Here is an 11,984-nt window from a genome sequence, read left to right on the forward strand (position 1 = left end):
GATTGTGTGACTGTCATTTTGTGTGATTGTGGGGATTGTGGTGTGTGTAATTGGGTCTGTGATTATATGGCTGGGTAACTGTGATTGCGGCTGTGATTGTGTGATTGTTGTGTAATTGAGTGTGATTGCATGGCTGGGTAATTGTGTGATGGCAGGTGTGATTGCAGCATGTGTAATTGTTTCTGTGATCGTATGACTGTAACTCTGTGAGTGATTAAATGGCTGGGTAAGTGTGACTGTTGTGTGTGTAATTGGATCTGTGATTATATGGCTGGGTGATTGTGTGATTGTGGCTACGACTGACTGTTGTGTGTCTAATTGTGTCTGTGATTGTATAACTGTAACTGTGTGATGGTTGGTTTCAGAGTAACAGCCGTGTCAGTCTGTATTCGCAAAAAGAAAAGGAGGACTTGTGGCACCTTAGAGACTAACCAATTTATCTGAGCATAAGCTTTCGTGAGCTACAGCTCACTTCATCGGATGCATACTGTGGAAAGTGTAGAAGATCTTATTATATACACACAAAAAGCATAAGATAAGCTATTACCAGCAGGAGAGTGGGGTGGGAGGAGGTATTTTTTCATGCTTTTTTGTGTATATAATAAGATCTTCTACACTTTCCACAGTATGCATCTGATGAAGTGAGCTGTAGCTCACGAAAGCTCATGCTCAAATAAACTGGTTAGTCTCTAAGGTGCCACAAGTCCTCCGGTTCTTTGTGTGATGGTTGTATGTGTAATTGAGTGTGATTGCATGGCTGGGTAAGTGTGACTGTTGTGTGTGTAATTGGATCTGTGATTATATGCCTGGGTGATTGTGTGATCGTGGCTACGACTGACTGTTGTGTGTCTAAGTGTGTCTGTGATTGTGTAACTGTAACTGTGTGATGGTTGTGTGTGTAATTGAATGTGATCGTATGGCTGGGTAATTGTGTGATTGCGGCCGTTATTGGCAGGAGTGTAATTGTGTCTGTGACTGACTGTAACTGTGTGATCGTGGCTGTGAGTGTGGTGTGAGTAACTGTGGCTGGGATTGTTTGGCTGTGTAGTTGTAGGCTCGTGGCTGTGACGGTGTGATTGTGGTGTGTGTAATGGTGTCGGTGATTATCGTGGTATTGTGTGACGGTATGATTGTGTGTGGAACTGTGCGTGTGAGAGACAGGCTGTGACAAAGAGACACGGGGTGTGTGATCTGTCTTAGAGTGTGACAAAGACAGTGAATGTCAGTGCGCCTATGGGTGTGTGTGTCCCATGTCTGCCGCCCCCTGCTGGAGGGGCTGGACTCTGCGCTGTGTGTGTGACCCCTCACAGGGCACGGAACAGCTCACAGCCCAGCCTGGCCTCAGCGCCCCCATCCGACCCCCCTGCACCTTCCCCATTAGCTCTGTTGCCCAGAGACGGGCTAAGTGCAGAAACGCCAGCTCTGATGTCCCCTCCTTGCTTGTTCCCACCCCGCGAGCGGCCGGCTTGGGCCCTCTGCAGACACCGGCAGCTTCGGCCCCGTTTCCAAACTGTCCTCCCCAGCCGTGCCGGCTAGAAACTTTTTTATTTTTTATTTTTTAGCTGGATGCCGAGATTCGGGAGCCGTCCTGGGGTCCTCGGCCGGCGGCTTTATCCGGATCTGGGTCCCTAACCTCGGTGCCTCTTGGTTCTCAAGCTGGCCCTGGGGATTGCTGTCATGATCCCGGGTTGTTTCCAATACCCGGGCCGGGGCCAGCGCTGGTTCTGGTGGAGCGGGCGCCGTTGGCATGGGTCGGGGAGGCACTGGGCAGGGGCGCATCTAGTGTTTGGAAATGGATGTGACCTTTCCTGATGTTTCCCCGCACGGTGGGGCAGGACCCGCGCGATGGCCCCCGGCCCATGGTTGGCTCCTCCTTTTAAATGCAAGGCTGAAATCCCAGTGATTTGGGGGTTTTGTTCCACTGGGGCTGGTGGGGGATGAGTCGCTGCCTTGCCCCCCCACCCTAGATACCCCACAGGCCCCCCGAATCCCCCCCCCGCACACCTCCCCTGGATCCCATGCCAAATAATCCCTCCCCGCAGCCCCCTGCCCAATCCCTTGTGGTGGGCCCCTGCTGGCCAATCCTGCCCCACCTGATCCCCTCACAGCCTCTTCAGTTCCTCCTGCACTCCCCCCACCCCATCAGCCAGCTCCAGGACCCCCCTGCCCAATCCCCGCCATCGCCCCCTCTTGGATCCCCCTGCCCAGGATCGGGGCCACACCCCGTCTTTTAAACCGTCCCTTGGAGGAACCCATCGGAGTGGCAGACCCCCCCTCTTCCACCAGAGCCAGGCCCTGTGGCCTGCCGGCCTCCAAGACTGAGCCCTGGGCTCCAGACCCCCTGCTTCACCCCCAGAGCTCTGCCCAGAGCTGGAGAATCCCCTTGTTCGGGGTGAATTGTCTGGTCCCAGGAGTGACCCTTTGTCTCTCCCGACCCTCCAGTTGCTCTGGGTCATGGCCTTTCACACCCCATTCGTTCCACCCCAGCCAGCCCCGGGACCCCTGCGCCACACGGCTCTGGTGGGCTGCCTGCAGTGGCTGTAAACCCCCCGGCCTGCACCCACCAGGCACCGACCTGGAGTCTGGGGGCGGGGGAAACTGAGGCAGGCACAGGAACCATCCATGTATGACAGAAAATTCCCACTTTGTCATCCACCCCCCATGGGAGGGCCCCCACCAGCCCCGCTCCAATTCCCCCTCAGTAATCCCACCTAGATCCCCCCAACTCTCCCTGGATCCCCCTGCCCAACCCCCCAGGACCTTCTAATATCCTCACCCAGCCCCCACTCGGATTCCCCACCCTCCCCAATTCCCCGCCCCCCAGCAATCCCACCTAGATTCCCCCAACTCCCTTCCCCCACCAATTCGCCCCAGCAATCCCCCCTACATCCTCCCAACCCCACCCGCCCAACACCCCCTCAGATCCCCCCAACCCCACCCCCAATTCCCCCCAGCAATCCCACCTAGATTCCCCCAACTCCCTTCCCCCACCAATTCGCCCAAGCAATCCCCCCTACATCCCCCCAACCCCACCCGCCCAACACCCCCTCAGATCCCCCCAACCCCACCCCCAATTCCCCCCAGCAATCCCACCTAGATTCCCCCAACTCCCTTCCCCCACCAATTCACCCCAGCAATTCCCCCTACATCCCCCCAACCCCACCCGCCCAACACCCCCTCAGATCCCCCCAACCCCACCCCCAATTCCCCCCAGCAATCCCACCTACATCCCCCCAACCCCACCCGCCCAACACCCCCTCAGATCCCCCCAACCCCACCCCCAATTCCCCCCAGCAATCCCACCTAGATTCCCCCAACCCCACCCGCCCAACCCCCCCTCAGATCCCCCCAGCCCCACCCCCAATTCCCCCCAGCAATCCCACCTACATCCCCCCAACCCCACCCGCCCAACACCCCCTCAGATCCCCCCAACCCCACCCCCAATTCCCCCCCCAGCAATCCCACCTAGATTCCCCCAACCCCACCCGCCCAACCCCCCCTCAGATCCCCCCAGCCCCACCCCCAATTCCCCCCAGCAATCCCACCTACATCCCCCCAACCCCACCCGCCCAACACCCCCTCAGATCCCCCCAACCCCACCCCCAATTCCCCCCCAGCAATCCCACCTAGATTCCCCCAACCCCACCCGCCCAACCCCCCCTCAGATCCCCCCAACCCCACCCCCAATTCCCCCCCAGCAATCCCACCTAGATTCCCCCAACCCCACCCGCCCAACCCCCCCTCAGATCCCCCCAACCCCACCCCCAATTCCCCCCAGCAATCCCACCTACATCCCCCCAACCCCTCCCCTAGGTCCCTCCTCCCAACCTCCCCCCTGGATCCCAACAATCCCCCCCCCAGCAATCCCACCCTGGATCCCCCAACTCCCCCCCAGCAATCCCCCCTACATCCCCCCAGGCTCGCGCCCAGCCGCCCATGCTCCGCTCCCGCCAGCAGGGGTCGCCCCGCCCCCCTCCTCGCGGCCCCGCCCCCCGCCCGCCCGGCCAAGATGGCGGCGCCCAGGGCTGGGAGTGGGGAGCGCGCGGCGCGGTAGGGGGTGAGCGGGGCAGAGGACGGTGGGGGAGGGGCGGCTGTGGGGGAGCAGGGCAGTGGGGGAGGGGCGGGGAGCGGTGCAGGGGAGAGGATGGGGAGGGTGAGGGGGGCGGGGCAGAAGAGGGGGGAGCGGGGTAGGGAAGAGGATGGGGGGGTGGCTCAGAAGAGGGGGGGAGCGGGGCAGGGAAGAGGATGGGGGGTGGCTCAGAAGACCGGGGAGGCAGAAGAGGGGGGGGGAGCGGGGCAGGGAAGAGGACGGGGGGGTGGCTCAGAACCGGGGGGGCAAAAGACGGGGGGAGCAGTGCAGGGAAGAGGACGGGGGGAGGTGGCTGAGGGGGGTGGGGCAGAAGATGGGGGGAGGGGTGATATGTTGTTCCCCAGGGAGGGGGGCTGTTGGGGGGCTGTTTAATGGGGGACACCTCCCTCGCTACCCTGTGCCCCACAGCCTGGCTGGGTCCCCCTCCCATGCTGACCTGGGTTCTCTCCCCGCCCCCCAGCAGACCCTCTTGTGGTGCCAGCGGTGGGAGCCGGACGCCAGCGACCCCCCCGCCACAGGCCGAGTGCTCAGCGCGGACCCAGCGTCTGGTAACGCCGGGACCCCCCGGACCTAGGTGATGGAGGGTGGGGTCGATGAGTTAGAGTTGGGGGGCAGGGCATGTGGGAGCCAGGACTCCTGGGTTCTCTCCCGGCTCTGGGAGGGGAGTGGGGCTTAGCAGTTAGAGTAGGGGGGCGTTGGGAGCCAGGGTGCCGGGGTTCTCTCCCCAGCTCCGTACCTGACTCCTGTTGTCTGTGCCTTTCTCTGCAGGGCCCGTGGCCGAGGCGCCGGCTCTCTGGCCCCGCACTGCCCCAGCCATGGCTGAAGGGGGCGCCGGGGGGAATCAGCCGCCGCGCGAGCATCCGCAGAACCTGCAGGGGCTGCTGCAGATGGCCATCACCGCTGGCAACGCCGAGCCCAGCCAGCTGGAGCCCATGTCTGACGAGGTGCGAGCACTCCTGGGTCCTATCCTGACTTTGGAGGGGAGCGGGCTCTAGTGGTTAGAGCGGGGGCGGGGGGCTGGGAGCCAGGTTCTCCCCCCGGCTCGGGGAGGGTTGGGACGGGGCTGGACGCTGACCCCCTCTCTCCCCGCCCCCCAGCGGCGGCAGTGGTTGCAGGAGGCCATGGCCCAGGCGTTCAGGGGGCAGCTGGAGGAGGTGGAGCAGATGAAGGAGTGTTTGCGGGTGCTGGAGGCCGTGTCCCCTGGAGGGGACGGCGGGGAGACCTCGGAGCCGGCCGAGGGGGACCCCTCCCGCCAGGCCAGCGCACTGGAGCTGCTGGCTGAGCTGTGCGAGAACTTGGACAACGCCGCAGGTATGGGGTAGAGCACTCAGGGCAGGGGGTTCTGGGGGCAGGAGAGGGGCACTCGGGGTAGGACAGGAGGGAGCCGGGATGGGGGATTATCCTGGGAGTGCTGGGGCAGGGGGGATGGGAACAGGGGGTGCCCATGGACTGGGAAGTGGGGGATGGTGTTGTGGGGGGAAGGCAGTGAGGATTCTGAGGGCGGGGGTGGATTGTCAGAGCACCAGGGCTGCCCCCAAAGGAGGCCTGATCTCTGAGATGGGGCCCCTTGAATGGGAGTTGGGTCATGGGGGGTGAACCATGTAATTGAGCCTGCGAGCAGGTGACCCCCACAGGGTGGGGCTGGCTCAGGGGGTGCCTCGCTGGAGCTGCCTGAGAACCCCCTATGGGCACCATATGGTCTCTGGGGCACCTGCTGTCAAGGCCTCCTCCCCAGATTTCTGCAAGCTGGACGGGATGCGGCTGCTGGCTCATCGCTACCTGGAGCACCCCATCCCGGAGCTGCGCTGGCGCGCTGCCCACCTCGTGGGCACCTGCGCCCAGAACGTGCCCAAGGTGCAGGAGCAGGCCCTGGCGCTGGGCTGCATGCGCAAGCTGCTGCGGCTGCTGGACCACGACGGGGCCGACGCGGTGCGCATCAAGGCGCTCTTTGCCATCTCCTGTGAGTCCTGCAGGGGGCGGGGATGGGGCATGGGGCCTGTCCCATCTAGGGGGCGCTGGCTCTCATCCAGCCCCAAGGCAGTGGGTGGGGATGGGGCACGGGACCTGTCCCCCCGTAGGGGTTGCTGGCTCCTGTCTGGCCGCAGGGCGAGAGGTGGGGATGGAGCACGGGGCCTGTCCCCTCTAGGGAGCGCTGGCTCTGATCTGGCCCCAAGGCAGGGGTGGGGATGGGGCCCTCTAGGGGGCACTGGCTTCACAGCCATAGAGATTACTGGGCCCCATGGTAGCAGAGAGGCCAGGGGGCGGAACCCTTGCTTTCCTCTGCCCCCAGAGGCGGCATTGCAGCGCGGGGAGGAGCTGCGTGCGTTGCCCCAGCTGAGGCTCTCTCTGCCCCTCTCCCCGGCGCCAGGCCTGGTGCGCGCCCAGGAGGGGGGCCTGCAGCAGTTCCTGCGGCTGGACGGCTTCTCGGTGCTGATGCGCGCCATGCAGAGCCCTGTGGAGAAGCTCAAGGTCAAATCCGCCTTCCTGCTGCAGAACCTGCTGCTGGACCACCCGGAGCACAAAGGTGAGGGGCCGCTGGGGGGCGCTGCCCTCTGCCTCCCACCCAGCCCTGCCCCGTCAGCACGGCCAGGTGCCACCTTCTGCCTCCCGCCCGGCCCCCTCTGCCCAGCCAGGCGCCACCTCCTGCCCGGCCCGGCCCCCTCTGCCCGGCCAGGTGCCACCTTCTGCCTCCCACCTGCCATGCCCCATCTCCCACCCAACCTGGCACTGGGGGGGGGGGGGGGAGTCATCCTCTGTTGTCGTCCCCCAGAGGCACCCCCTGAGCCAGCCCCACCCTGTGGGAGTCACCTGCTCGCAGGCTCAATTACATGGTTCACCCCCCATGACCCAGCTACCATTCAGGAGGCCCCATCTCAGAGATCAGGCCTCCTCTGGGGGCAGCCCTGGGGGCAGCTCTGACAATCTCTGGGACCATGCTCCAGCCCCCTAATTCGCTGCTCTCCCTTTCCAGAGACCCTGTGCTCCATGGGGATGGTTCAGCAGCTGGTGGCTCTGATCCGCTCTGAGCACAGCCCCTTCCATGAACACGTCCTGGGGGCCCTCTGCAGGTGAGATGGGAACGGGGGGGCGGGGGCCAGGACTCCTGGGTTCCCTTCCCAGATCTGGAGGGGCGTGGAGCCCAGTGGGTAGAGCTGGGGGGCAGGGGGGTAGTAGTCAGTGGGAGTGATGGGACCTTGGTCTGTGCTGAGAATAACCCCCCATTTGCCCCGCCCCCACCCGCAGCCTGGTGACGGATTTCCCCCAGGGGGTGCGGGAGTGCCGGGAGCCGCAGCTGGCGCTGGAGGAGCTGCTGAGGGAGCGCTGCCAGCTGCTGCAGCAGCAGGAGGAGTTCCAGGTAGGAGGGGGGGAGGGAGGCTCTTCCGGGTCAGAGCCACCCGCATGTCGTCCCTCTGCCCGTCTCCCCCTGCCTGGTGCTATGGGGCACCACCCTCCGGCCACACCCTGTGCACAACCTGAGGCTGCCCTCTGCCCCTGACCGTGCTCAGTCCCCTCGCCTGGCACTGGGGGCACTGCCCTCCGTATGCGATCCAATAATGATCCCAGCTCTACTCGGTCCCCTCCGCAAGCGTCTCCGTGCATTTGTGGGTGAGCTGGCGCCGCGGCAGCCCGGCTCACAGAGAATCTCTGTCCTTGCTCCACCCAGTCATGAGATCCTGCGGCTCCTTAACTAAACTAATGGCATGGTGGGTACGTGGGGGGCAGAGTGGTCCTCGCTCGTTCCCGCCCCTGCTCCCACCTACCCCCATTTCCTTCCCAAGCGGGAGTTCAGCTGGACTGTGGTGAACTTCCCAGCAGCAGTGCCAGGACTGGGCCTCCCGCTCAGCCTGCACACAGTGCCCCCTAGTGCCCGCGCCAGCACTGACTGCCTGGGGAGAGCGCCCCCTGCTGAGCCCGTGCCCCGCAACACCCCGCTGGGTCTCCCGTCCACACCACGACCCACCCGAACCCCACTTAGCTTGGGAACTTTCCCACCCTGCCGGCTGTGGGGCAGCCCAGCTGCTCACCCCTGCGCCTTGTGTTCCCCTAGGAGGAGCTGGAGTTCTGCGAGCGGCTCCAGCGCATCTGCTTTCAGACGCCCCCCGAGGACAGCAGCATGGATCGATGAGTCCCCCGAGTGCCCCCCACCCCCGGATCTGTGACCAGCCCCTGGTGTCCCCCGTCCCCCCCTCCTGGATCGGTGACTTCCCTGAGGTGCCCACTCCTCAGAATGGTGGTTTCTTCCTGGCCTTTTCTGTTGTCTCGTGTGGGTGGCTTTTCTGAGGGCCACTGGCTGCCTACCCCCGCCACCCCACATGGGGCTGGGGAGAGGGGCTGGAGCCACCCCAGAGAGAAGGGCCCTCAGCTGGATCAGAACCAGGAGCCTCTGGCCCCCATTTGTTCTGTGTAGATCTTGCAAGAGACACCCCCTCCTCCCCGCCACTCGAGTTGTAATGGTGAATTCAGGGAGCGAGGGGTGAAACTGAGAACACTTCCCACCGGTGAGGTCTCTAGGGGGTGCCGCCAGAGCAGGGGACTGGCTGGCTGCGGGGGGGGGGGGGGGTAGGGAATGGGGCACAGGGCCTTTCCCTCTGGGGACTGCCGGCCCTGATCGGGACCCACCTGAGCGTGTGGGGGTGCCGACTGACTTGGGAGACCAGAGGATAGGTGCTATGCCCATTGCTGTCACATGCTCCCCATGTGGGGGGGGGGGGGTCTAAGGGCAGGGTGGGGGGCTGAGCTGGGGGATGTAGCTTGGGGCCCTCCTGCTCTGCCTGTTCCTGTGTTCTTGTTGCCAGTGGTTTTCTAATAAAAGTTCTGCATTGGGTGGATCCTTTTCTCTTTCCTGGGGGGTGCCAGGGCCACTGGGTGAGGGCGGGGGGAGGAGTGTCATGGGAAGAGCTGGGACCTAGGCAAAAGGGTGGGAGGTTGTGGAATGGGGCTCGTGGCCTTTCTCCTCTAGGGGGTCCATCCAGGGCTGCGACTGGCTGGCTCAGGGGTGCAGGGAATGGGGCCCGGGGCCTTTCCCCCCCAGGGGTATTCTAGCTGATGAGGTTACAGTGATGATGTCATACCCCCAGCAATTAGGCTAAAGTGCTGATGGTGCAATGATGATGTCAAACATGATCTAGCTGATGATGCAGCTCCGGGCGATGATGTCAGTGAGTCTCAGAATTCCGCTGTCACGCCATGACGACGTGCCCTGCGGTGTGATGTCACACAGTTGGAGAGATGACATCACATGCGGGGTGGTGATGTCACACCAGGGGATGAGGTCACCCCTGGGAGGGGTTGTCTCAGGGTGATGCTGTCACGCAGGGGGACGTGCCCCAGTGCGGGGTGGCGCGCACTGATGATGTCAGACGTGTGGAGAGATGATGTCATGTTGGCCGGTGCTGTCACACAGCGTGACGATGTCACAGACCCAGGCTCAGCTACCTGGATATGCAGATTTCTGCAAAGCACCACAACGTTCCCTCCTTAATTTAAATATTAATTGGATGCCAGTGGCCCCTGCGCATGCGCCTCGGCGCTTGACGTAGGGGAGGGAACGAGCAGGGGAAGGTCAAGGCCTGGCTCTGCGTCAAGCGCATGCGCACCCAAGGACCCCAGACCTATTTTCGGGGCGCATGCGAACGATCGCAGGCGGGGCGCGGGGGGAAGGAACAAGCTATACGCATGCGCACTTCCTGAGGCAACGCAACGAAACATCTACGCATGCGTAGCTCGCCCTGGAAGGAGGAGAGGTTATTCTGCGCATGCTCGCCCAGATGAGGCGGTGGGCAGGGTTAAAAAAATAAATGGGAGTGTGACGCATGCGTATCTAACCTGGGAAACAGGAGCGGGAAGGTTCTGGGCATGCGCATCCAGTGGGAGGCGGGGCCCCGAATTCTCGCGGGCGCGGCCCCCCAGAACCCTTCGTGCCAAGTGTGCGCATGTGCGGGCTCCCGGAGAGGAGGAAGGAAGTGTCCGCTCGGCGCATGCGCGTTGCCCCGGAGACGGGGGCCTGGCAGTGAGACGGGGCGGCAGAGCGGTCGCAGGCTGGTTCCGGGCGCGGGGCATTGTGGGATCGCGGCGGTGCCAGGAGACCCAGGGGGGGCCCGGTGAGCTGCGTCTCTCGGTGGCCGCCATATTGGCCTCTCAGCCCCGTGGGGAGCGCCGGGACCCTGGGCCGGGGCCCCCCATTGACCCCCCCCGGGCCTTGAATCCCCTGGGCCGGGCCCCCCCCAATTAACCCCCAGCCCGGGGTCCGGAAGCCCCAGGGCCGGGACCCCCCCCAATTAACCCCCCCACCGGGGTCCGGAATCCCCAGGGCCGGGCCCCCCCCCTTTAAACCCCCCCCACCGGGGCCCCCCATAGGCTCACTTGGGCATGGCTGGGGCACTGAGCTGGGCTGAGGGAGCCCCCCCAAGACTCCCTGGGGATACCTCTCCGGGCAGGGGCACCCCCATGGCCCTGTAGACACCCCTGCACCCCCCGGGGACCCTGCCTCGGCCTCGGGGGCTCTGTGGGGGGGTCTCAGCCCAGCTTCCCGCCCCGCGCTCGGCGCTGCACAGATGTGCTCTCTGCGCCACTCCCCCGCCCCCAAATCTCGCCCTCCCCTCGCATCACGGCCAAGGGGCCGTGGGGGGCTAAGGGAACCTGCCCCCGCCTTGGAGGGAGACGGAGCCTGTGCCCCGGTTCTGTGTGCGCCGCATGGGGCGGGGGGGCTGCTCTGGTTGCCGTCTTGGGAGCCAGGACTCCTGGGTTCTCTCCCTGGCTCTGGGAGGGGTGTGGGGACTAGTGGTTACAGCAGGGGGGCGGGAATTGGGGCGGTGGTGGCGTGAGCCTGGGGTGTGGATGTCCTAGAGGCCTTGTCCCCGCAGCGGGCAGCCTCCGGGGCAGGCGACGGCGTGCGCAGCTCCCGGCGTCGGCTGACCTGGCGGCAGGAGGGGTGAAAGCCCCATGCACCGCGGTGGCTGGGTGGCAGCGTGCCATGGCCCGGCGGAGTGCTCTATCTCCCTGCCGTGGCTGGCGTCAACAGCGTCGGTAGCAGCTTGGGGGCGGGGGGCGTTTCTGGTACCTGGGTGACAGAAATCCTAACCGGTGTGTCAGGGAAAGGGTTACAGGACTGCAGGTGGGCATGGAATGGGGCACGGAGCCTGTCCCCTCTAGGGGGCGCCAGCTCCCATCCAGCCCCAGGGCAGGAACTGGCTGGCTCAGAGGGGTGGGGCATGGGGCACAGGGCCTTCTTAGGGGGTCTTTTTCGTTCCAGTCAGGGCCCTCCTCATTAATCACGTCTCATTCACCAGTGCCCGGGCTCTGATGCGCTAGGTGCTGGACAGAGTAGCACAGTCCCCGGCCCAAAGCACTCAGCAGCTAAATTCTCTTGCTAGAAGCTGAGACCTGCTGGTGGCCAGGTGGGGTCAATCTCGAGTGACTCCTCCCCCCCCCCCCCCCCCCCCCGCGCGCACAAACCAGTTCTGAAATTGGAGTGTAATCAGCGTAAGATCAGCGGGTCTCCAGCCCTCCCCTCTGCTCCCATTTGCTACCTGGCTGGGTTCCTGTGGCCCCGTGTCAGGCGGGCTTTATTCTAAGATAGCGAATGTTCGGCCTTTCCTGTTACCTGCTGGCTCAGTGCTGGGCCGGGGAGCTCCAAGTTCAAATCTCACCTTGGAGGGGGAGGGGTGCAGTGCCTCAGTTTCATCTTTGGACTCTCCCATGTGCTGCTGGGGCCGTTCTGAAAGGCAGGGAGTGGGGGTGGGAAGCTCATGAGCCTGCACCAGGGAGGCCCAGCGAGAGAGGATTCCTGCCCCGCTGAGATCAGGGCCCCGTCGTGCCGGGCGCTGCCCAGACCCAGCGAGAGAGGGTCCCTGCCACGCTGAGATCAGGGCCCCGTCGTGCCGGGCGCTGCCCA

General features: G+C 64.2%; 1 protein-coding gene across 7 annotated transcripts; it reads left to right on the forward strand.

The window, feature by feature from the left end:
- Positions 1 to 3,973: 3,973 nt before the first annotated feature.
- On the forward strand, positions 3,974 to 9,570 carry HSPBP1 (HSPA (Hsp70) binding protein 1). 7 transcript variants are annotated; one of them, XM_037888582.2, is made up of 9 exons: positions 3,974 to 4,057; positions 4,551 to 4,664; positions 4,859 to 5,034; positions 5,188 to 5,401; positions 5,826 to 6,050; positions 6,459 to 6,614; positions 7,062 to 7,158; positions 7,334 to 7,445; positions 8,139 to 9,564. In XM_037888582.2, the coding sequence occupies exons 3-9, from the start codon at positions 4,906 to 4,908 to the stop codon at positions 8,214 to 8,216; spliced, it is 1,011 nt and encodes a 336-aa protein (XP_037744510.1). In that variant the 5' UTR covers positions 3,974 to 4,057; positions 4,551 to 4,664; positions 4,859 to 4,905; the 3' UTR covers positions 8,217 to 9,564. The 7 variants fall into 7 exon arrangements, with proteins under 7 accessions (XP_037744510.1, XP_037744511.1, XP_043390670.1 ...); XM_037888583.2 differs by having other exon boundaries at positions 3,978 to 4,057; positions 4,551 to 4,638; positions 8,139 to 9,570; XM_043534735.1 differs by having other exon boundaries at positions 3,983 to 4,050.
- The last annotated feature ends 2,414 nt before the right edge of the window (positions 9,571 to 11,984 follow it).

The sequence above is a fragment of the Chelonia mydas genome, chromosome 23 (assembly GCF_015237465.2).
Source record: "Chelonia mydas isolate rCheMyd1 chromosome 23, rCheMyd1.pri.v2, whole genome shotgun sequence".
Classification (NCBI taxonomy): domain Eukaryota; kingdom Metazoa; phylum Chordata; order Testudines; family Cheloniidae; genus Chelonia; species Chelonia mydas.

Coding starts and splice junctions, on each gene's coding strand:
- HSPBP1 (XM_043534732.1), top strand. CDS start 4,906: ATGGCTGAAGGGGGCGCCGGGGGGAATCAGCCGCCGCGCGAGCATCCG. Junction 5,035..5,187: donor TGGAGCCCATGTCTGACGAG/GTGCGAGCACTC, acceptor CCCGCCCCCCAG/CGGCGGCAGTGGTTGCAGGA. Junction 6,615..7,061: donor GGACCACCCGGAGCACAAAG/GTGAGGGGCCGC, acceptor CTCCCTTTCCAG/AGACCCTGTGCTCCATGGGG.